The 22,163-nt window shown below is 43.9% G+C and overlaps 1 protein-coding gene across 1 annotated transcript in view; it reads right to left on the bottom strand.

The window, feature by feature from the left end:
- Positions 1–22,163, bottom strand: part of EIF4B (eukaryotic translation initiation factor 4B) — a 40,254-nt gene that overhangs the window by 2,647 nt on the left and 15,444 nt on the right. Inside the window, exons 3-12 of the mRNA XM_084836536.1 lie at positions 18,722–18,930; positions 14,712–14,828; positions 11,530–11,584; positions 10,340–10,480; positions 8,448–8,564; positions 7,209–7,391; positions 6,419–6,656; positions 4,485–4,594; positions 2,266–2,482; positions 558–625 (exon numbers count right to left, since the gene is read on the bottom strand). Coding sequence (XP_084692662.1) covers positions 558–625; positions 2,266–2,482; positions 4,485–4,594; positions 6,419–6,656; positions 7,209–7,391; positions 8,448–8,564; positions 10,340–10,480; positions 11,530–11,584; positions 14,712–14,828; positions 18,722–18,930 — 1,455 coding nt within the window. The remainder of the gene's footprint in view (positions 1–557; positions 626–2,265; positions 2,483–4,484; positions 4,595–6,418; positions 6,657–7,208; positions 7,392–8,447; positions 8,565–10,339; positions 10,481–11,529; positions 11,585–14,711; positions 14,829–18,721; positions 18,931–22,163) is intronic.

Below are 22,163 nucleotides of genomic sequence, written 5' to 3'. Positions count from 1 at the left end.
TTAGGCAAAGAAGTTAGGACTATACCACATCATCTCCCAGTCAAACCATTATATCTGATACAGACTTAAGAGGATCTCCTGCTAGCGAGACTGAAATGACACCAAGAGAGGTACAGACTGAGAACTGGACTGAAAACGTGGAATCTTACTAAAACCAAGATTGAGACAGAAGTTCCTCAAATGGGCTGAATTTAGGATTTCTTCTCATTAAACTCCGAAGAGAGTACTGCTGCCCTCTCCTGGTAAGCAAGAAAACAAATCTGAAGAACTACACTTGCAGAGATAAGCCACAACATTGGGAATGATTTGCTTCCCATGGCCTCTCAGTGAACGTCAAGGAGAGATTGGTTTTTTCCTTGTAAAACTCAGTCACCACAAAAGCCACTTCAAGCATTATGGATTTCCTAAAAAGGAACACATTTCCAACACAGAGAAACAAAACCTGCACGTGTATTGGCATGCATGTTAATTAAATATAGAGTGCAAATCCTGAGTCGCCAGGGCCACCTCTCCTCCCCACAGGTTGTGGCATGTAAGTTCCCATGCTCTCGTCTTACCTTTCCTTGGGGTGTTCTTGGTGGGCACTCCATCTTCTGATGGTAGGGATGGCATAGCCTGGCTGCCACTGCAACCAAGCACATATGAAATAATAGGGCTGACACTGCCTAGAACATGTGTGCACTGAATACTCTGAGGATGTGGCTATCTCCATGCTACATTAGAGGTAAGCTGAAGGTTTCATGCCCCTATAGAAGCTATCTTTTAGCCCTTGAAGCTTGCAATTAGAGGGCAAAGAGGTAAAAATACAAAGCATGAAAAAAAAAAACCCACTGTACCACAAGAAACCTGTGATGAGTAAACCTGAATTAAGAGGTGAAACCAATACCACACAAACATCAGGATGATCTTTCTCAGAGCACTGGATTTTCATAGAAGACCCTTAATCCATCCATGCTTTACATAAGAACTGGCTGGGTCAGACCAAAGGCCTATCTAGCTCAGCATTCTGTTCACACAGTGGCCGACCAGCTGCCTGTGGGACGCTCACACGTGGGACAGAAATGCAAAAGAACCCTCCACTCATGTTCACAGCAATTGGTATTGAGAGGCATACTGTCCCCAATACTGGAGGTAGCATATAGCCATCAGGACTAGTAGCCATAGCCTTCTCTTCCATGAATGTGTTCAATCCCCTTTTAAAGCCATCCAAATTGGTGGCCATCACTACGTGGTAGCAAATTGCATAATTTAACTATGTACTGTATGAAGAAGTTCGTCCTTTCATCTGTCTTGAATCTCCCACAAGAACAGCTTCATGGGATGACCCCATTGGGTTCTAGGATTATGAGAGGGAGAAAAATGTCTCCCTATCCACTTTCTCCACACTATGCATAATTTTGGACACCTCTTATCATGTCTCCCCTTACTTGCCTCTTTTCTAAGCTAAACAGTCCCAGACGTGTTGTAACCTTTCCTCATAGGGGAGCTGCTCCAGCCCCTTGATTTTAGTTGCCCTTTTCTGCACTTCTCAAACTCTACAATATCTTTTCTTATGTGCGGTGACCACAACTGTACACACAGTATTCCAAGTGTGGTCACACCTTAGATTTGTGTAAGGGAAGTATGATATTGGCAGTTTTATTCTCAATTCCTTTAAATTCAGCCAGAGAACTTGGGTGTTAGTTTAGTGAATGCCATAGATACCAGATTACAGAGTAGTACTTTTTCTACAGCAGAGGTGGAGAGCCATAGGTTCTCCAGATGTTGAACTACTCCTCCCATCATCCCTGACCACTGGACATGCTGGCTGGGGCTGATGGAGTTACAAGTCCAATAACATTTGGAAGGCCACAGGTTCTCCACACCTGCTCTACAGTATTCTTGTTCTGAAACTGCTATCGATATTTTTGTTTGGATGCAGAGGTGTAGGGAGAAACATCGGCAAGCCAGTATAAGAAGAGTCTTGGTAAGCAGACTTCAAAATCACAAGTTCAAGATACTTGAATAAAGGTTTATTTTGCCTTCCATGCCGCAACCGGTCCCTAGCATTTTGCAATCCCATTTTCAAAATATTATTTCACCAACCATGATCACTAAAAGCTCTGGATTTTTTTTTTTAAATGTAACTTGGGATTCTCAAGATTCTATCAAGTGTTAGGGATAACACACAGCCTCCATGCTGCTTCTCTCTGCTATAGATTAAGCCCTTGGTTTAAAAAGGGTGGCATAAAAGCATAGCATGCCCCACCCCCCGGGGACCCTCACCTTGTAGGGGAATGCTGGTCTGAGTCAGAGCTCTGTGAGCGTGCTGGATGCGAGTTGCTGCGTTTCACCCAGGCGTTTTCTTTTGGCGGAGGAGCTGGCATCACTTTCAGGGGAAGCTTCTCTTCCCTGGGAGTCTTCGAGGTGGGAGATAAACCTTCATCATCTTTGCTGATGCTTTCATTTTCCAATGATTTCTCACTTTCCCTCCTCCGTGTGGCTAGAAGAGCACAGTATGATTCAATGTGGGCAAGAGGGCATATGATTAAAAGTGCATTTTTCTTCATCCAGTATTTTCTTGAATCCGGTATTTCTGGGCTAGCTGGCATGTTTCACCCCCACCAGATCACCCAGCAAGTTTACACATGTAGCACATGATCACAGAAGCAGCCCAAATTGGGTGTTTGATCCTCAATATATAAACCATAGATTTATTAAACAAACTAGACTGGCAATTCCATTGCCTGTAGACATTGTTTATTCTGATGTCAGCTTTCTGGTCTTCCCTGGGGCAGAAGTGACAACCGTCCATTGAAACAATGGAAAAATCCAGGATTTTAATCTAACTGTGACTGGGAAGCAGCCTGTTCATCCCAAAGGGTGGAAAGCAAAGACAGGAGTTCATGCTCTGCCTAACACTGTGTAAGGTATCTGAGCAATGCGGACAACCTGGAAGTTTAGTCCAATGTGCAGGCTGGAGGGGGTTGTGAAGATGATGGCAACAGAGGGAAGGGGAAATAAAATGTAAACAAGTTCAGCTCACCACTTGTTTTCCCACCAGCTGGAACCCTATTTGCCCTATTTGTTCCCTGCAGGTGAGAAAGCAGCTGGGGCAGGGGGAAGAACGTTTTTTGCTTGCAAAAACAGCCCACAGAGAAAGAGCTCTTCCCCCAGTACAACTGCCGCAATCAACTTCAAAGCTCCCCCTTCCCCTTAAGGAACAACAACAAACCGTGTATAGTTTGAACCTCATGGTTCTTAAATAGGCTTTAAAAATACTGTAGCACATTATTTCCCCCGCATCCTGGTCACTGTCTGTTGATGGCTGGTTTGGCTTTCCAAGAAAAAAAAAGCCTTTACAAAACACACAACAGTTTCCAGCAAAGCTCAATTTAGTTACATTGCCCCCCTCGGACCCTCACCCAGACCAAAGCCAGCACTTCATTGGATGCAGAAGCCTTGCACTCTACTGACTTGCATGTAGACACGTTGAGCTTTCACCCCTAGCAGAGTCAAATGAAAATTCCAAGTCAAGTAAGTAGCTGAGTAGTGTGTGGGAGTTTAGTTAAAAGAGCAGGCTTCCACAAATCTGATCATGAAAACAAGTTTGGAAAGCATGATGAATGACCACCCCTGCTTCCAATTTTGAAGCTGCAGAGGTGGGCAGAGATCATCTTTGGAATTGCACAGTGATCCCTGCTTCCACCCAAGCTTCAAAGCTGGAAGCGAGGCTGGGGGCTGTCTGGCAGCTGCATGACCAAGGCATCCAGAGCACCTTGGATATGCAGAGCTGAACTAGCAAACCCCTCCGCGCACCCCTTGGGTATATGTTTCAGCACTGCTAGGTGAAGATGCCCTGAGTGCCTTCCACCTGTGGTGCCCAAGCCAGCACACTCCCCTTCCTCTTGGCTCACTCCTCGGTGTGTTTTGGATGTCACTGCTTGAAGGTGCTTGAGGGGTCTTCAAGCAGCAGTGCCCAAGCTGACATACTCCCCTCCTTGGTGGGGGCAGAGATGGCTGGGCGCAGGGCTGGTGACTCCAAATTTTGGGTTGCCCAGCAAAGAATGTGTAGATGGGGCTAATAAGCTTATGGTATAAATAAGACACAATGAAACCAGACATATACAATACCTGACAACATCAACCACTTGCAATCCAACCTCTTGCCAACTCCACAACATTTTGTCCACAACGGGAAGTTTGTATCAACTTGTAAACACACACTGATCACACGCTGCTTATTCTTTAAACACCCCTGCTAATCAGCTGTTTGGAACCCAAAAAGCAGATTTGTTGGTAGGTTATGGTCAGCCTCCATTATGTAGCATTAAGCATCCCCATATTCCCAGATCTGTATAGACTTGCCTTGTGACTGAAATGAACTTCGCCCATTAGAAATGTATGCAACAGGACTGGCTCTAATTAAGGTAAGTAACGGGGTTTTTCAGAAACAGGCAGATTCACCTCAGGGCTGAGCGAATGATACCTCAATACCAACTTACTTCTTCCTGTTGGGCCTGTCCCCACAGAAGGGGTTGTACTGCCGGTCTGTGAGGACTCACTCCCTGTCCGCGACCGTTCTTGATTATCTTCGCTACGCCAGCTGGGGTGTCTAGAGCATGTACAGAGAAGCATGGTTTACTGTACAATAAGCATGGGCCATTCAAAAGTCAAGATGCAGAACTCCACAAAAAGCCATGTTTAAATCAAATGTAGCCACCTGCTCAGAATTTGTCATCAGTAGCCCTGCTCCTAAAGAAGCCAATAGCCCAAATGAGCCTTTAATACAACAGAGTTGAGCATGGGCAAGTTATAACCCACAAGATCTCAGTTAAACCTGCCTGGGGCTTGAGCTTTCTGATATTGAGCTAACAGCCCAATAGATGATCAGGGAGTACCTGATGCTGCAGCACTACAGAAACTAAGTAGAAACAGACTTGAACAAGTGCATAGATGGGAAACCACAGGGAGCCACTCAAAGTTTTTACAAATGGAAAATGCCACAATTTCCAAGAGAGATCCTTTCAGGGGAACTTCGCAAACCAATTGTCTTTGGAGGAGCAGTATCAGATCCCGTTGCCTAAGAGAAAGACTTTACAACAGAACTATGACCCTTCTCACAGAGCACAGATTTTGAATGCTGAAGGCTGGGTTCACTGCCTGACATCTTCAGTGAAAAAAATTCATACAGTAGAGCTGGGCAAAGAACCTCCGATATAAGAGACCACTGGGCCGAATAGTGACTTGATACAGCAGGCCCATATGCTCAGTTTGAAAAAAAGTATACAAGGGATAAAGCAGGGAAGGGCAACTTGTCACCCTCCAGGTCTTTTGGCCTAGAAAACTCATTAGCCTTAGTTAGCATAACCAATGGTAAAGGATGATGGGAGTTGTAGGCCAAAACATCTGGAGGGCCACAAGTTGCTCACCCTTGGGATAAAGAATGCTTGTTACCAGCTCTTGAGAAGCAGTTACCGTATCACATGCATTGAACAGTTTTGCTGCTGGATGCTTGCAAGTAACGTGACTGGCCTTGCAGCTATCCGGTATCAGGCTAACTTAGCTGCTTGGCACAAGGTAGCGATACAGTTTGGAACTCAACACAAAAAGGTAGTGATACAGTTTGGAACTCAACACAGAACAGTTTACACAGGCATGATGCTGGCTTTGCATTCTCCGGGCTTACACAAGTGGTTACAAAATGACCTGCTTTGCATGTAACGACAAACTATGGTTTAATTAACCACCATTTGTTGAATCGTGGGTTGCCGTTATGTGCAAACCTGGAACTATGGGTTGTTAACCATGTGCAACCCACAAAGAGAACCAATGGTTTGTTGTTGGGTTGTGAACTGTGGGATGTTTAAAATATGGGTTGTCTTTACATGCAAACCCAGAATAATGGGGTTTTCATGGGTTGTTTCGCCAGCGGGCAAGAGCAGTAACCCCCCCTACACCTCTTAAAAAAACCCACCCAATACTGCAATGCTGCAAAGGCAGCTGCGATACAGGTAGGGGGGTGGGCAAAGGAGGAAAGAAACAAACAACACAGGGACCGAGAAAACAAACCATGGTTTGTTTGATCGTCTCCCAGACAAACCCTGGGTAGGGCAACAAACCATGTTTAAATAAACTATGGGTTAGCATTACATGTGGACCTGGCCAATGTGCTCTTTAATATCTACCACTTCTTAACATATAGCTGTTGTTTCAAGACAAGCTAAGGGAATGGCATGGTGAACTTTTTTTTTTTTTTAAGGATGAACAGACTTTGGAGGGGTCCGCAAAATTTGATGTACTGCAAGCATAACTATGGGACCTTTTGCAAGATCAGCAGCTTGAGCCTTAGTCACACTAGGTTCAGGTATGCACATAGCATGCTGAGTTAGGTCCTCTACTGCATTTTCTGCATGCCATACCCTCATCTGCCACTCACCGCTCCCGGGGCCGTCGTTCTAGCCTGGGCTTATCATCTTCCAGTTGACGCTGCAGCTTCTCTTGCTCCTTCTGTAGCCTCTCTTCTACTTCACGCTCCCTTGCAGCGGTGTCCACAGGCTTGGCTCCCCCAAAGATGGAGGCCGCACGGCTAGACTGGGTAGCAGGAGCTACAGATGTATCTTCATCCTTGGGTGTGCTCCGGGGCTTCAGATTCAATTTTGGCCTCTGAGTGGGACCTAGGAAAAAAAGGGCAGCAGAAGGCTGAAGAAAATGAACAGTGCAGAAAGAGCAAAACAAAAAACCAAGCAACCGATTTAAAGATTAGGAAAAGCTAACAGCAAGAAACTTATGAACATTCATAGGGTTTGTTTATCTAGATAAGTAGAGGGATTACAAGTTGAATAATATATGGCATTTAAGCAACTTAGGGGAATCACGAAAACTTGCACAAGTCAGAACAAGAACCAAAGGCCAACAGGGGCTAATGAATCATTAGACAAACCTCCTACAGAGATAGATTTCCCATTTCTTAAACTACTACTTTGTATATTCTCTTTAACCATGTGTTTTGATGGGCCTGGCAGGGTACTGTACTGGGAGTGGAAGGGGGGAGAAGAGGCAGAGGGAAGAACTGCTATGGCCCAGAATTACATTCAAGATGGCTTCCCTATGTTTGAATAGGACAAGAAATAAGAGACAAACGAACATTCTGCAGCAATACACCACACACAATGACAGCTAAGCCAACAAATCCTCTTCTCTTGCTACTGAGCAAACATTGGACCTACCTCTCTCATCCCGCCGGCTGTCATCCCTGGAATAGTCATCCCGCGAGCTGCTCCACCTATCCATCCGATCATCCCGCCTCTCGTAACGGTCCTCATAGCGGTCACCACCACCCCTGTAATCATCGTCCCGACGGTATCCACTGCCAAAGGCTCTTCTGCCACTGCCTGACCTTGAGTCGAAACCTGCAGGGGAGGGAAGTTATAGCAGCTCTCTTGCACAACAGGAAGACAGCTATGTCTGAAGACAAACACAACCAAGAGGTTTGTGGCATTTTGAGGACTAAGAAATTTATTTAAGGTTCCACAAAGCCCTGTTGTTTTCCCTCTGGAAAATGTCTTAAAGGGAGCACCCCAGGGTGCTCACAGAGGAGTCAAACAGAGAAAAAACATCAGGGGATGTATCAAAAGAAAGAATAGCTATGAAAACATTTTTCCCAAGGGAATGTCCATATGCAGTCAACACAGGCACAAAGTCCCTGACCAAGCAGCGACAGATCAAGGCTGCAGGAGGATTTCATGTACAGCTTACAAGACACTGTATACGACCCTATATAGGCATCTCAGGAAAACTACCACTTCAGTTCAAAACCTCGCGGAAAGCAGGGCTTAACAAATACAGCCAGAAAGTGCTAACTAACTGGGGCTCAAGTCATGTCCGACAGTATATAAACATCACTCCAATCCTTAGGTCACCCAAAGCTAGAGGAAAAACAATGGCACTACCACCAAAAGAAACCAGAAAATAGTAATTGGCTAGACAAGACCCAAAGATAATCTAGTCTTATCTTCTATAAACCCCTAACCAATATAATAGCTAATATTATCCAGATGACATGACAGGATGTTGCCGGCAGAGAAGAACAAGCAAGATGCACCATGCAGGAGGGATCTAAAGACAGGGTTAACACGATTTCTTTCCAACCTCTAGAGTCATGACTGATCTTGAAACACAAAAGCAAAACTTGTTTGTTAAGCTCCTGAGAGAACAAATTACTTGTCCTTACTCTCTACATGCAAGATCCTAACTCCAATTATGTTCACCTTCAAGGGAGAAATGCCTTCCAGGCCACAATGACCTATACCCAAAATGGATTATTGGATTGCACTCCAATAATTTCATGTTAACAAAAACAGGAAGGGAACAGGGATAATACAGGCGATTGTAACATAAGCAATTGTTAAAACTGAGAGGCTCCATTTAATCCGCAGACCCACAACAAAGTCTGTGACCCACAGTACCTCCTCTATCATATTCTCTACGGTCATCGTAACGATCTCTGCCTCCAAAACGGTCCATATCTCTTCGGGGGCCGTCACGGTACCGATCTGAATCATAACGATCACGGTCACGATACCCTAGGTGGAAAAAAATTAGAGTGCGTACAAGATAGATACAGAGTGATGGCTTATTCTTAAAAGCATGCTTCAGCTTGGGAGGTGAGGGGGCAGGCTTTAGGCACCATCCAGCTCATGGCTGACATTCTGACTAACTTAAGAGCATTTTAGTAAGAAATAATTCCATTTTACTTTGTACTGTGGTAAACCACTTATAATTGTACTCTATTGCATCCTGAAGGCTCATAATAGGTAATCTGGTGAAAGCACGTCTTGAATAACCACCAGAACATGGGTATACTTTGGAGAAAACCTCCAGGAAAGAAGGCCACAACTTTAAGGTAGCAGAGAATGCCTTTCAGCATGTCTTAATCTTTTGAACATTGTACATCGATGCTATTGAACTGCCCTGTAAGGCAGGGTAATATCATACCCATCCTGCAAATGGGGAACAGAGGTAAGACATCGGATTGTCTCAAGCCACCTAAGGAGTTCATGGCAAAGGTGAGTTCTGAACAAAGGACTTCTTGATTCCATCTCAGCTATTACAACAGATTGTGAAATCTGAAGTAAATAAGGCTTGAGCCATTTACACCAATGGAGGTTGAACATAGCAACTTAAACTGTGCCCAAAACAGAAATAGTTGCTTTCCAAATGGAGAAGGACATTGTTAATTAGCCCTACTAGTAAAAGCAGCCTTTGCTCTAAGAAGTGATTCCTCAACAGGATTGCAACCCAAGAGGGAGTAATGCGAATGTGGTGGAGTTCAAGCATTATAAAAGGGTCCCTCTTTGGTTTGCAAGAGAACTAGGAAGGGGCTGCTAAGACCATTGTGCTGCCACATTAGAACTGCACTGAACTCAAAATAAATAGGAACAGAAATCATGCAGGATTTGGAACTGCAACTTGACTGGGTTTCCAGAACCAGGCCAGTTTGGCTGGCTGAAATGTAAGACATGTACAGGTTAAATGACTGCCCCAAATCCTACACTGTGTCCCTAGCACTGGTGGGACCTTAGTTAACGGATAGATCAGTGTTCCTGCTATAAGAAAAATAACACCCTATATGCTTCCCCATAGTAATTGGTTGCCAACAGCCTAGTACAGCCTTCCCCAACTTGGCATCCACCAGATGTTTGGACTACAACTCCCAGCATTCCTGACCACTGGCCATGGTAGCTGGTTTGTTAAAAGTCCAAAATATCTGAAGGGCACCAGATTAGATAAGGCTAGCCTAGTATATATATGTTCTTGAATTGCATACAGCAAGGGTGTTGAACCTCTTTCAATCCAAGGACTGAATTCAATTTTGGAGAAGCTATTGGTGGCTACATTCCTGTAGCAGGTGCGTCCAAAGGTAAAACAAGGTGGGGGCAAAGGGAGCAGGGCAAAATACCAGCGTATTTTAGCTTGAAGCTTCTACTGCTATTAACTGAGCCTTAGGAGAGGATTTCAACCTTGTAGAATGCGGGGAAAATAACCAAATGGTCAGTAGTTCGAAGACTGGATCCCAGACAGGCCAGATTTGGCCAGCCAGCCTGAGGTTCTGCACCCCTGGTGTACAGGGAGCATGTGAAGCTAAGCTACTTTTGTCAGAATAAAGTATTTTTTCAAAAACCAGACATAACCTGACTATAATCCTGTAATGTGCTTGCCCACAGCTCAGGGACATAGGGCAGGAGACCAGTGCATGCCTGGTTTTTGGAGCATGTAGGAAATTAGGAAAGGATATGGGAAAACACAGCATTTCAGGCTGTGGCCATGAGCACTGCAGGCAAACTGGTCACAAACTCACGGTCTCCAAAACTATCCTCGCTCCTGCGGGGAGGGTAGTCATCAAAGCTATCCGTAGCAGGACGAGCCCGCCAGTCCGACTCGAATCTTTCCGAATCCCGGATGCGATCACGGTCTCTTCCGAAAGAGCGATCATCCCTGTCTGCAGAAGGAACAACAAAAGTTCCAATGATTAAACAGCACACCCAGCCCATGGATTCACACATTTCTACAGCTCTGAATCAAAACATGCTGATGCATCATTCAAAAGTGAAACGTACTGCTTAGTTCACCAACACGGTTGCAGCAAAGAATTCTTTTGGTCAAGTCAGTGTGTGTCTCCTTCAATCTAAAACATTATGATGGAAGGGGCAATGGAGGCAGGAGCTATTAATTTCATTGGTAAAACATCAGCCCTGCATGGTGTTTTTATGGCAAGACAATACAACAGGTATATACGAGGCGACAGACTGCTGGCTCAATACGCTCTTTGGCAGCTGTGCAGCCCACACCATCTCCACTCTCAGGCACTGGGCTGGAGAAGTGTTTCTAAGAGAATGGTGGCCCCTTTCCAAAGGTGCATGGAGATGAAGGCAGAGATCCATAGGGTTGGAGCACTTGTAAGCAACACCAGACAAGAACTGTTTGGAACCAGGGCAGGGAAGGATGGAGTATTGGTGCAAAAGGGGGCCAACACTGGTGGCTGAGCACTAACTTGCTTCATTAAAGGATAAGGTTGAAAAGTTGTGGGCATAAACCCACATGGGATTTTGATGAAGATGATGATTTTAAGCAGGGATGAGAAAAACACGTCCCTCTATTTCCACAGACGTTTCTCCTGTTCTACCCCATGGTGTTAGATAGCCACAGAGTCTCAGAAATTCAGTTTCCAAGCATTTATTCCATCCCCACCACACACATTTTGAAGGCATTTCCCCTTCTCCTTTGTTTACTGGTTTGCGCATCAAATCGCCTGTCCTGGAAATTCCAGCACTAATTGTGCATTATCTAGTACCCTTGCAATGAGCACTGTTGAAACTGACAAGCCCAAGTCAGTAGAAGCTCCACTCTTTGTCAATTTCATCTTTACTCTGAAGTGACCTGCTGGCAGGTGAGAGGAAAGTGGTCCATTTTGATGCTTCGCTTTGCAGCCATTGTACATAAATTTAGGCGGTACAAGATGACCTCTACTTACTGAGCCGCGGCTCTTACCTTTATCCTGAGCTTGATCAGCAACATCCACTCGTATTCTCCTGTTCCCTAGAGACTGAATATACAATGGAATATTAGCTTGTTTTAAGTCCAAAGAAGAAGAGGTGCCCAGTGACTCTGAGGTCATCTTGGATGCACCAATAGCTATAAAACATTTTTTAAAACTGTGCTAACAGAAAGATCTGCATAATTGCTATGCATGTTTTGCCAATACCCACCTACTGGATTTTGTCCCTCATGTTCCTGACTATAATTACAGGACTTCACTTACACAGATGTACTGAGGATCAACACAGGAATCAAATATATGTAAGAATAATCTTAATTATTTGTTAATGTGATGGTCAAAAATTGTAATGTACCTTGCTACATTAAACTCAATTTGGCCTTGAAACACTGTCCATTTCAAACCAAAGCCAGTGCATAAATTTTAGAATTTTCAGTAAAACCCAATTTAGGAGACCAGTCTCTTTGTTGTTGCTGTTGTTCAGTCGTTAAGTCATGTCCGACTCTTCGTGACCCCATGGACCATAGCACGCCAGGCCTTCCTGTCCTCCGCTCTCCCGGAGTGTGCTCAAGTCCATATTCATTGCATCGGTGATGCTATCTAGCCATCTCATCCTCTGCCATCCCCTTCTCCTTTTGCCTTCAATCCTTCCCAGCATCAGGGTCTTTTCCAGTGAGTGACCAGTCTCTTGGTACACATTAAACTGCATTTTTGCTCTTAGCTAATGGCTGGATAGTTATACTTTGTCTTTCATATGGCAAAAATGGTAAGAATGTATTTATGGCACAAATACATCCACCAGAATTGGAATAATATTCCACAGGATGTAGGCCATATTTGATGCTGGCACAGCTTTAGCCCACATGAAGTCCACTGACATTTTACCACACTTACTATTCTGTTCCTATTCCAGCTTTGTTCCATGCAATGTTCTTTGAAGGTGAAGTAGGAAAATTATTTGGAGCTTTCATAGGGCAGAATCTATGGATTTCTGCTCGTGTGATGAGAGGTTCTCCTCCAACCCTGCAGCCCGCTGAATATCTTTTCTCCCAACTCTCCAGAGCAGGTTTTGAGCGGTGCAGGGGACTGTGGAGGGGGCGGGGTGTGTGTCTTTCCCTGCATTCTACAAGGTTGAAATGCCTCTCCTAAGGCTCAGTTAATGGCAGGAGGAGCTTCAAGCTCTCTTCCAGGTTTTAATGACAGAAGTACGTCCGTCAACAGAACACTTAACTGGATTTCACCCATAGGCCACACATACAGTTCACTGTGTCAACCAACAGGACTAGTAGGTATTCTGTCTAAGGAGTCATCAGACCTTGGACATGCATCTGAGATCAGAATGACCTACATCAGCCTTCCCCAATGGGAAGTTTAAGTCCGCAGCATCTGGGGTGCACCATATTGTGTAAGATTGACCTACGTAAGCTACATAAGCCAGTTAAGGCAGAGTATACCACCTGTAAATACCCTTTTGCTTGAGGAAAGCAATATTGTCTCTCTGGCTTGTCTGAGAAAACTGCACCTAAGTTCTTGACACATGTCACTTGAGACCTAAGCCACCCCAATCAGTACAGTACAACCCATTTCTATCCTTATGTATATCGACAAATTGCCCTGAAGACAAGAAAAACAGAAAACAATTTCTAAGACCCAGCTAATTTAATCTGCCTTCCCTTCAATCTATTGCTGTGCTATTTCCTCCACATAACTAGCAACACCACTGGGATGGAGACAGGAAGAGAAAGACAAACATGCACGAGGAAAAAATGACAAGTGAGCCTCAGTGTTGAAGACTGAGGTTAACAGGCGGGTCCCTAGTTTTAAAAAGATTTAAGGTTACTAGTCTAAGCGCCTACACCTAACTTGAACTTTTAAATGTCAATACATTTTTCCTTCTACTTTTGGTTTACTGTTCTTTGTACCAGTCAACTGCAGAAGAAATTGGGATTTATTTAGCGTTAGATTTATTAAGCTTTATTTAGATTCATTTATAATACCCATTTTGTAGAAATAAAGAGACCAGAATACTTTAGAAGCATTTATCTAAAAAAGACATTTTTTCCAGCATTGCTTCCAAATGAAGTTTGCATTATTTCAAACACGTTGGAATCTTCAATGCATTTTGCAGAAATTCTGACTCACTGGGCTTTCCACAAAACAGTTTCTGCCTTCAAGTTTGTAACTTAATAGCACTAAGAAAATACTCTGGAGAGTAATGGTAAAACATAAGTAATTGTGATCTTGCAACTTCTGCAAACGGTCAACCCCTTGAATACTACCTTCAATGCTATTATGTTTTATGATCTAAGAGCACTACTTATGATATACATATATAAGCCTTCATAGGCTTTTGATTATATCATCACTGAAACATCTACAGGGGCCCGTATTTCCAATGACTAACCAAGGTATATGACCTACTATGGAAAGTTCTTACTCGCTCTCCCTTTACCATTATCCCCCCCACCCACCCCCACACAGATCACTAAAGGGTGCTTAATAGTATTGCATAGTATGCTCAGCTGGGCATCATCCCCCATCTGTCAGAAGACAAACAGCAAACCCTGGACCTTAGCTGAAACATACAGCTCCAACAGAAGCTCATCACATGGGACACAGTGACATCAGTTATAATTATCCTAGAACAAAGAATAGGTATTTAATCATACATGGCTGGTTACACAAAGAACGCAGGCTGACTGCTCAAATCATGTGTGGAGTCTAGCAGTTTCCAAGTGCAGAACACGGTTGGACAGCTTGCATAACTTGCCTTCATCTTCCAATTTCTTTAGAAAGCTACCGTAAATTCCATATTACAGTGAGGGAGATGCACTGGATCCAGTTATATGGCACCTCTTTGAATGACTCTTTCACCCCAAATGGAAGTCTTTCTATGCAAAACCACCCACTACTTCAGGTGTGGGGAACCTGTGACCCTCCAGAAGTTGTTCGTCTAAAACTGCCATCAGCCTTAACCACTGACCATGCTGGCTGAGGCTAATGGGAACTGGAGTTAATCATCTTCTGGAGGGTCAGTTTCCCCATCTGTGTACTACTTGAAGTTTTCAGGGTTTTGCCTCTTTGAATGTCCTTTAAACCTCAGAGGCTGGAGAAGGCAAGCCACAATGGGAGGGTTCGAGACTCTGACTACGCTTCTTGGCAGGTTTCAACTCACCTCTTCGTTGAGGCTCAAAGCACGGAGCAAGGAGTCTAGGTCTTCAAACTCAGCATATCCAAATCCTTTCAACCTGTCTGGATTACTAGGCTCCCGTGGCAAACGAACAGCACTTATCTGCAATTGAGCGGGAGGGGAAAAGGTTTTTAGTAACCATCTTCCTACAAGAATGATGCAATAGCAGCTACCAGCTGCCAAATATCATATTACAACTTAAAAAAAAAACCCACCACAGCATTTAATTAATTTATTTAAAAGATGTTTATACTGCTCTTCAAAGATCTCAGGGTGGTTAGAGTAGGAAGGTCTTTGTAAGACACAAACAAGTTCCATAATTTGCAAGCAGCCAAAGTTTGACATAACACCCTGTTTTATTTAATTGCTTCTTAAAATTTGTATCCTGTCTTTCCACCAACAGTGTCCAAAGCAGTTAACTGCAAAACACAAAATAAAACACAGACTATCTCTGATTAGTGATAGCAGGCAAAGTAAGTTGCTTGGAAGGAGAAAGGCGGCAGTGGATGCAGGTGCTAGATTTTCACTCCTTAAGTCATATACACAGTTTACGTTCCACATTAAAGTTGGAATCACTACCACTCTTTGATTCTATACTTGCATCACTAATTACAGTGTCTGCTTTGCTTATAAGCAGGCAGCAAAACACTGAGGAAAATATAGCACAATCCCATGCATGTCTTTTGAGAATTAAGTTCTACTGAATTCAATGGGGCTTATTTCCAACTGTATGTGTACGGCATTGCTATCGTAACCACTCTGATTCCAAGTACAATAGCCTACTTAAAGGATGTTAAGGGCACATATTCTAGGTAATGGTTTTAATGATTGACAGGAAAGAGAAAGCTCCCTCAAACCTGTTAATTTACCAGCTTGACTAATCCTAATGTACAGAAGTCCTGGTGGTGCCTTTAAGACCAGTGCTGTGAAAGCTGTATGCCCATCTTTTTCTTTCTAGGCCTTGAAGGACCACCGGTGATTGCTGAACATGAAGGAAAAAGCCATAGTGCTTCTGTGTGAAGAATCCTAAACTTGAGAGAGGAACACTAAGAATGGGCACCGAGCCGTGTGTCGGAGACCATCACTCAGTATGCGAAATAAAGCTCTGGAGGCAGCTTAGAAGTGATTGTTTGCTCTACAAGTCCCTCACATACTATACCCATATGTCCACCCCTGCCACCACACTTGAATGCAACAATCCCTAAAAGGCAGCCACTAACACATTAATAAAAATACCAGCCGATAAAAGAACACAAAAGGCAAGCAATGGCATTTCAATCATCAGGAACAATCTGCTGTGATCAGCAGAGCATGCCGACACATGGGTAACAGACCCAATGACGTCAAGCTGTATTCTCTCTTCTGACCTTCCAACCCTATGCCTTTCATCTGGAGCTGTTCAGGAATAATTTCCCATTACTTCCTCTGTGCTTCTCCCCACCTGGCCTAGAAATCAAGTGGCCCTAATATTGCTGCTTCAAATGGTTTGCTAAATAGCCAACTGAGCTCCATTTCAGAGAAAAGTAATCCAGTTTTCAGTTAATGTTCTGCTCAACTAGGGCAAAACTTTCACTCAGGAAGGCCGTTTAGGAGTAATTCATTTAGTATGTTTGCTGTAAAAATTAACCAAAAGCTTTGGTACTACTACAAAAGGAAGGAGTCATCCCTTATTTCTTTGCGGCTTTCACCCCTCATAGACAATTTCCTGTTCTCAAACAGACCCCCAGTGGCTCTGATGCCTGCTGAGAATGCAAAAGCAATGGAAGTATTGATCATCAAGAATCCAAAAGTCTTCATGTTATGATTCCCTGCATCCTTGGGAAAACAATTAGCCTAGCAGTACTAATTTTCTCATGTTATTTCCTCTATCCCAACAAGGTTGCGGTTGACCTATGCCAGTTATATGAAGTGGCTCTCTCTTCTTACTTTGCCTACAGGGAAGGGCATCACTATTCATTTCTGGTGAGGAAATCAATAGCGAATGTCCCTAGTGGGATGACCTGCTACTGTGCTTTCGCTCCATTCAAATGAGGAAGGTCCTCAACATGCCAACAGTCTCAGAGTGTACCCATACACACAAAGGCCTGTCCATACTTTCATGCCCACAATTTATGAACAAGCCCCCCTGCTGCTCCATCTACTTGGTTAGGACCAGTGCCAAGCAACTCTCCAAGGAGAAAGTGGCTACTGGGTGTTTTTGTTGTTAGACCTGTTATGCACTCTTCTTTCAAGGAGCTCAATGGTGGTTTTACCCCTTTGAGATAGGCTAGTCCAAGCAATAATAACTTCCAGCAGTTACCCACCAAGTCAGGATTTAAAAAACCCAATAATAAAAAAGAGGCATTTGTAAATCTGTTGAGTATACTGTAACTTAATTTCCATGAAACCTGAACAGCATTAAGGACGCAATCCTATACATGTTTAGACAGAAAAAAGTCCTACCACTCCCAGCATTCCCCAGTCACCCATGGTGGCTGGGGTATGCTGGGAGTTGTAGGATTTTTTTTTCCTATTTAAACATGCATAGGATTTTGCCCTAACTGACAAACTGTTTAGAAAACAGTATTAAAAGTATACTGAGCATGAGGGATGAACTGTTTATCTGCATTTTTTTGCGGTCGTAAGATACTGAACAAGCAAATTCTGGACAATAAGATCACCTGCCACTAATAAATTTCTACTTACACTGCACATTCACATTGCTATGGTAGTGGAACTCCATGCTGTACCAAATGTGTATTTTAATGTGACTAATGGCTAGCAGCATTCCAGCAAGGAAGAGTTTTCAGTTTTTGAATACTGCAGGGTAATTGTTCCTATGAACTTGATTCAACATAGGTGTCACAGCACAGAAGATCCATGATGCTTTCCTTAAATTTAGAGGACATTTCTTTAAATGCGAAGTACATTTTCATCACACCTCTCATACTTTTTTTGAGTTCAGAGCTATGTGCAGCACTTCAAAACAAGAGATTTGTCCAATGGGAATTGTGATCAGTCTTCCAGCATGCTGAATGACTAGAGCTGCAATTCCCAAACGATGTGCCACAAGAGAATGGCTGGTGTGCTGTGAAAGTAACAGTTCATGTGAGTCCAGAGTACCTGCCCGCAGAGAATGCTGCCTAATGCATTTTGTCATGATACACTGCTTTGGCCTTACATTGCAACTTTCCAATCCAATTCTGCTAGGAGTGGATCATTCTGCCTGGAGCGTGATTGGATTACTCACTCCTGATGCACACATACAATAATTTCTCCATCTCAGGAAGTGGCATGCTCAAATGAGTGACTTGAACAGAGAGCTTGGGCTCCTTGGAGGGCAGGCATTTTTTACTCTTACATACTCAGGTGCAAGAGTGGTGTACCTCCAATTTTAAGCTTTTAAAAAAGTGTGCTTCACCTGGCAGAAGTTTTGGGACAAGAACCCTGTCAAATCATATGATCACTCAGCAAACTGCATGAAGTTTATGATTTTAAGGGTGGCTTCTTCCTTTGGTACCTTTGGCTAACTAAAAGTGGAAACGTATCATTTAGGGTTCAGAGGTTTACTTAGCGGAGCTGAGATTGTTTGCACCTTCTGGATTTTGAAGAGCCAGAAACAAGTCCAGATAATTTTTCTCATTTTATAAAAGGCTCTTGGTATGTGTTACTACTGTGTGTTAAAATACTCAAAAATGCAGCAGTGAAAACACTCTTACTTCACAGAAGAGGGCAGGAAATTCTACAAACAGCCATGGAAACCCTTTTAAGTTTTTGTAAGAGAAGCATCTTCTCCAACACTGACATATGGGGAATTTCTCTGACATTACATTTTCACCCAGCTTAAGACAATGCTGCTACTCAAGAGGACGCATGGTCACCCCCCTCTGTGCCCCCCAACTCAAAGAATGCCAAACATTCTCAGGATATGTTTCCACTCAGTGGCTCCATATGGCACTAACAAAAGGTGAACATATCACATGAAGGGAACCTTAAGCGACCCATTAAATACTCACATTAAGTCCTCTGAAGAAATCCTTGATGGAGTCTTCTGTTACATCATAGGGCAAGTTTCCCAGAAAGGCAGTGTAGGGGGGTGACTTTGGGAGACGGCTTCTGTCAATATTGGGCTCCCGAGCTGCCCGAGGTGCAGTGGGCAGGATGGAACGGTCAATCGGAGGGGCTCGGTACACATCGTCATCGTTGCTATGCCAGGTGGTCGAAACTAGGAGGAACGTTTTGCTTATTAGGAAACCATGCAGTGTTTACAACCAACAGCAGATACTACACAGCCTCTGTTTGATTTCTGAGCAGCATGGCAATTATGGGAAATTTATAGGTATTGAAGGGTCACCTGCTAAGAGCAGCAGCTCCTGCATTGATTGTCCAATATGGGATTCTTTTTGCATGCAAACCTATTAAACTGCCATGCCACATTAGAAGCAATTTTCCTCCACACATCCTTGCTTACAAAACAGAAGATTGCACAAAAGCACAACAGATCCAAAGTTGGCTCCAGACCATCCTTTCAAAAAGAAAGCAGGAAAAATGGCTGTTGCTACAAAGACAAAAAGTGATGAGCTATCACAAGGACAGCTCCTTATTATGAACACTTGCAATGACTACTGAGGAGTGCACACCGCAAATTATTTATTTATTTATTGCATTTATAGCCCACCTTTTTCCACTTGCAAGGAACCCAAGGCAGCTTACATGATCCTCCTCCTCTCCATTTTATCCACACAGGGTCTGTGACTGACCCAAAGTCACCCAGTGAGCTTCCATGGCTGAGTGAGGACTAGAACCCGGATCTCCTGGCTTCCAGTCCAACACTCTCACCAATACACCACACTGGCTCTCTGTCCCTGATGGCTACTGGGGACCCTCAAACACCTTGGGAGAAGGGGTTGCTGCTGAAATGGTGGTCCCTCCATGGAAGCATTTTGAGTGAACCATCTCCTCCGGGGATGGGGATATATACTGTCGCAGTACTTTTTCAATCTCTTGGAACCTCACAAGACTAAGCATAGAGCCCCCACCTCACAAGTATGTCTGTATCAGCAAAGCCAAGCAAAAGCCCTGCCTGCTCCTAAGAAAATCTTGTAGGCCCACAAACGTTACTAGCCTACAAAAAAATTTTAGTGCCTGTTGGGGGCTGACAGAGGAGCCAACTCCTCCCAGAGGAGGGACCGGGACCTCTTATCCCTCTAGCGACCACCGCATTTCAGTGCTGGGAATGGAGGAGGAGACTTCCCCTCCTCTCACAGCCAACTTGATTTCTATGCTGGATGCAGAGGAGGGCTAAAGACTGCCCACTCACTTGCCTGTCACCTATGGCTCCCAAGTGAGTGCTTAAATGCAAGGCTGTCCTAAGGTGATTGCACAGATACCAGGGTGGGGGGAATTAAATGTTTAAAAGTCATATTTGCAGCTATGCCTGGCAGCAAACGACCATTTCTACTAGCCACCAGGAATATATTAAAAGTGCATCTGAATACAGGCAGAGTGACTCATTCTAATGAGCAAATGCAGCCTTACTCCCAATCTCCCCCCCCCCCCAGCATGGAAGGAATGGGCTTGTAAGACAGATAGCAAGGCTTCTCCCCACCCGCAAATCACTGTCTCTTTTTGAAATTAAATACTGCCCCAGTTCCCTTACATATATACTGTACACAGTTTCCCACTCCACAAGAACCAGTCCTGGTTTTTCTGTGCAGAAATTATTTTGAAAAATACTTTCCCTGATAACTCGCCAACTCCCTTGCCTTAGGGAGGCTCTGTTCTTTGCACTCACCCCTAGAGCAGGCTTAATTTGTACCTAAGCATAGTCTAACAGTAATCTGTTTTCGAGACTAGGACATAAGACCAACAGTACTTCCTTCTACAGAAATCCACTCCAGATTTTCTTTCCTTCCTTGCAGCAACTTGCTTGTTTTTTTAATCTGCCCCAGGCAGTGTGTGGGGGGGGGGGGCGGGAGGGAGGGAACTAGCAGAAAACAGAAGCAGCTTTTCATTTGCAATTGAGAGATTTCCAGAAAGCAAATCTGGGGAAATGGATCTGACCCTGCTGAGGTGTGGAGCCGGGGAGAGCAGCAGAAGAGGGCAGGCAGGCAAGGAATTTTTAAGAAGGCACATCTAGCTCTTTCAGTCAGAGGACTGGGGGGCATGGCAGGATCAGTGATTCAGTGGCAAAGGCTGGTCTGGAAACCTAGTTTGCCAGCTCAATAGGAGAAATATCAGCAGGGTTTTGGTGTTTGTTTTTTAAAGAGCAAAATAACCTAACTGTTTCTTGCTGGAGACTACTTGCCAGAATTAAAATCTTAGTCACTATGGTGACTGTAATTCCCGACTCTCCTGATCTAACATACTCAATAAAAAAGCTTGCTTTTCCACATATAAAAGAGGGGGGAAACACACACCATGGAGGAAGCTGACCTGATACAATAAGGCATGTATTCCAGCAAATTATTTTTATAAGCTTATTACCAAACAGCATGGACAGAGACATCAACTTCCCATTTCAGAAAAAAACAACCCTGTTCTACTCAGCAATTACCAACCCTTGTTAATGGAAAGTTTGGAAGCTTGGGTATGCTGGATTATGGTGTGTGTCTTCAGACAGAGCCCTTGCATCCAAGGAAGTTATCTTGCTTAGACCTGGTGTGCACATCTTGGCAGCAATTACCCAGTTGTCTTGTTCAAGAACTGTGCAGATGAGTGGAGCATGCAAGCTTGTTGTTTCCACTTTTAATTAACAACCCAGGAATACCCCATTCCTGGGTTGTTTTGTGATGTGTGAACCCAGAAACTCTCAGTTGTTTATGGGTTAAACAAGCCAGAGTTAACCCAACAAGAAACTATAGGCAATTATTGGTTTAACTCTGGGTTATTTAACTCATAAACAACCCAGAGTTTCTGGGTTCACACATCACAAAACCATCCAGGAATGGGGTGTTCCTGGGTTAACTCAAAGCAGAAATGATGTGTGTGTGGTTCATGCACTCCGCTCATCCCTGCAATTCTTGGGTTAAACAACCAAGGAATTGTTGTCATGACATGCAAAACAACCCTTAGTGTACATGGAAAGCCATATGGGGGTCAGGGTGGTCATGATTAGCGTACTATCTTCAAACATGGCCAACATGGGGTGGAAGGTGGGACTTTGTCTCTGCAGTTGTGCTGCCTTTAGAAGAGCTCTAGGCACCTCCAAAGTTCATGACATCTGAGAGAAGTCAACAGAGAAAAGCCATTGGGCATAAGTTTTGGCTGGCTACCAAGGCTGAAGTTTCCTGTATTTGCAGTAGCTCTTGGTATCTATACCACTTGGTTTTCTTTTATAAAAGAAACTGCTTACTCAGAATCTCTTATCAAAAACCCAGGAGAGAAGCCAAGAGCAAGAAACTACTAGTTTCTTCCAATCTTGAAAATTTCAAATATTAGCAGTTTTCTTGCTGGCAC

The sequence above is a fragment of the Heloderma suspectum genome, chromosome 2, assembly GCF_057233095.1.
Source record: "Heloderma suspectum isolate Gila_16-S chromosome 2, 16-S_ref, whole genome shotgun sequence".
Lineage (NCBI taxonomy): Eukaryota > Metazoa > Chordata > Lepidosauria > Squamata > Helodermatidae > Heloderma > Heloderma suspectum.
Note: the sequence above shows the minus strand (reverse complement) of the source record. Positions and strands in the feature narration are given on the sequence as shown.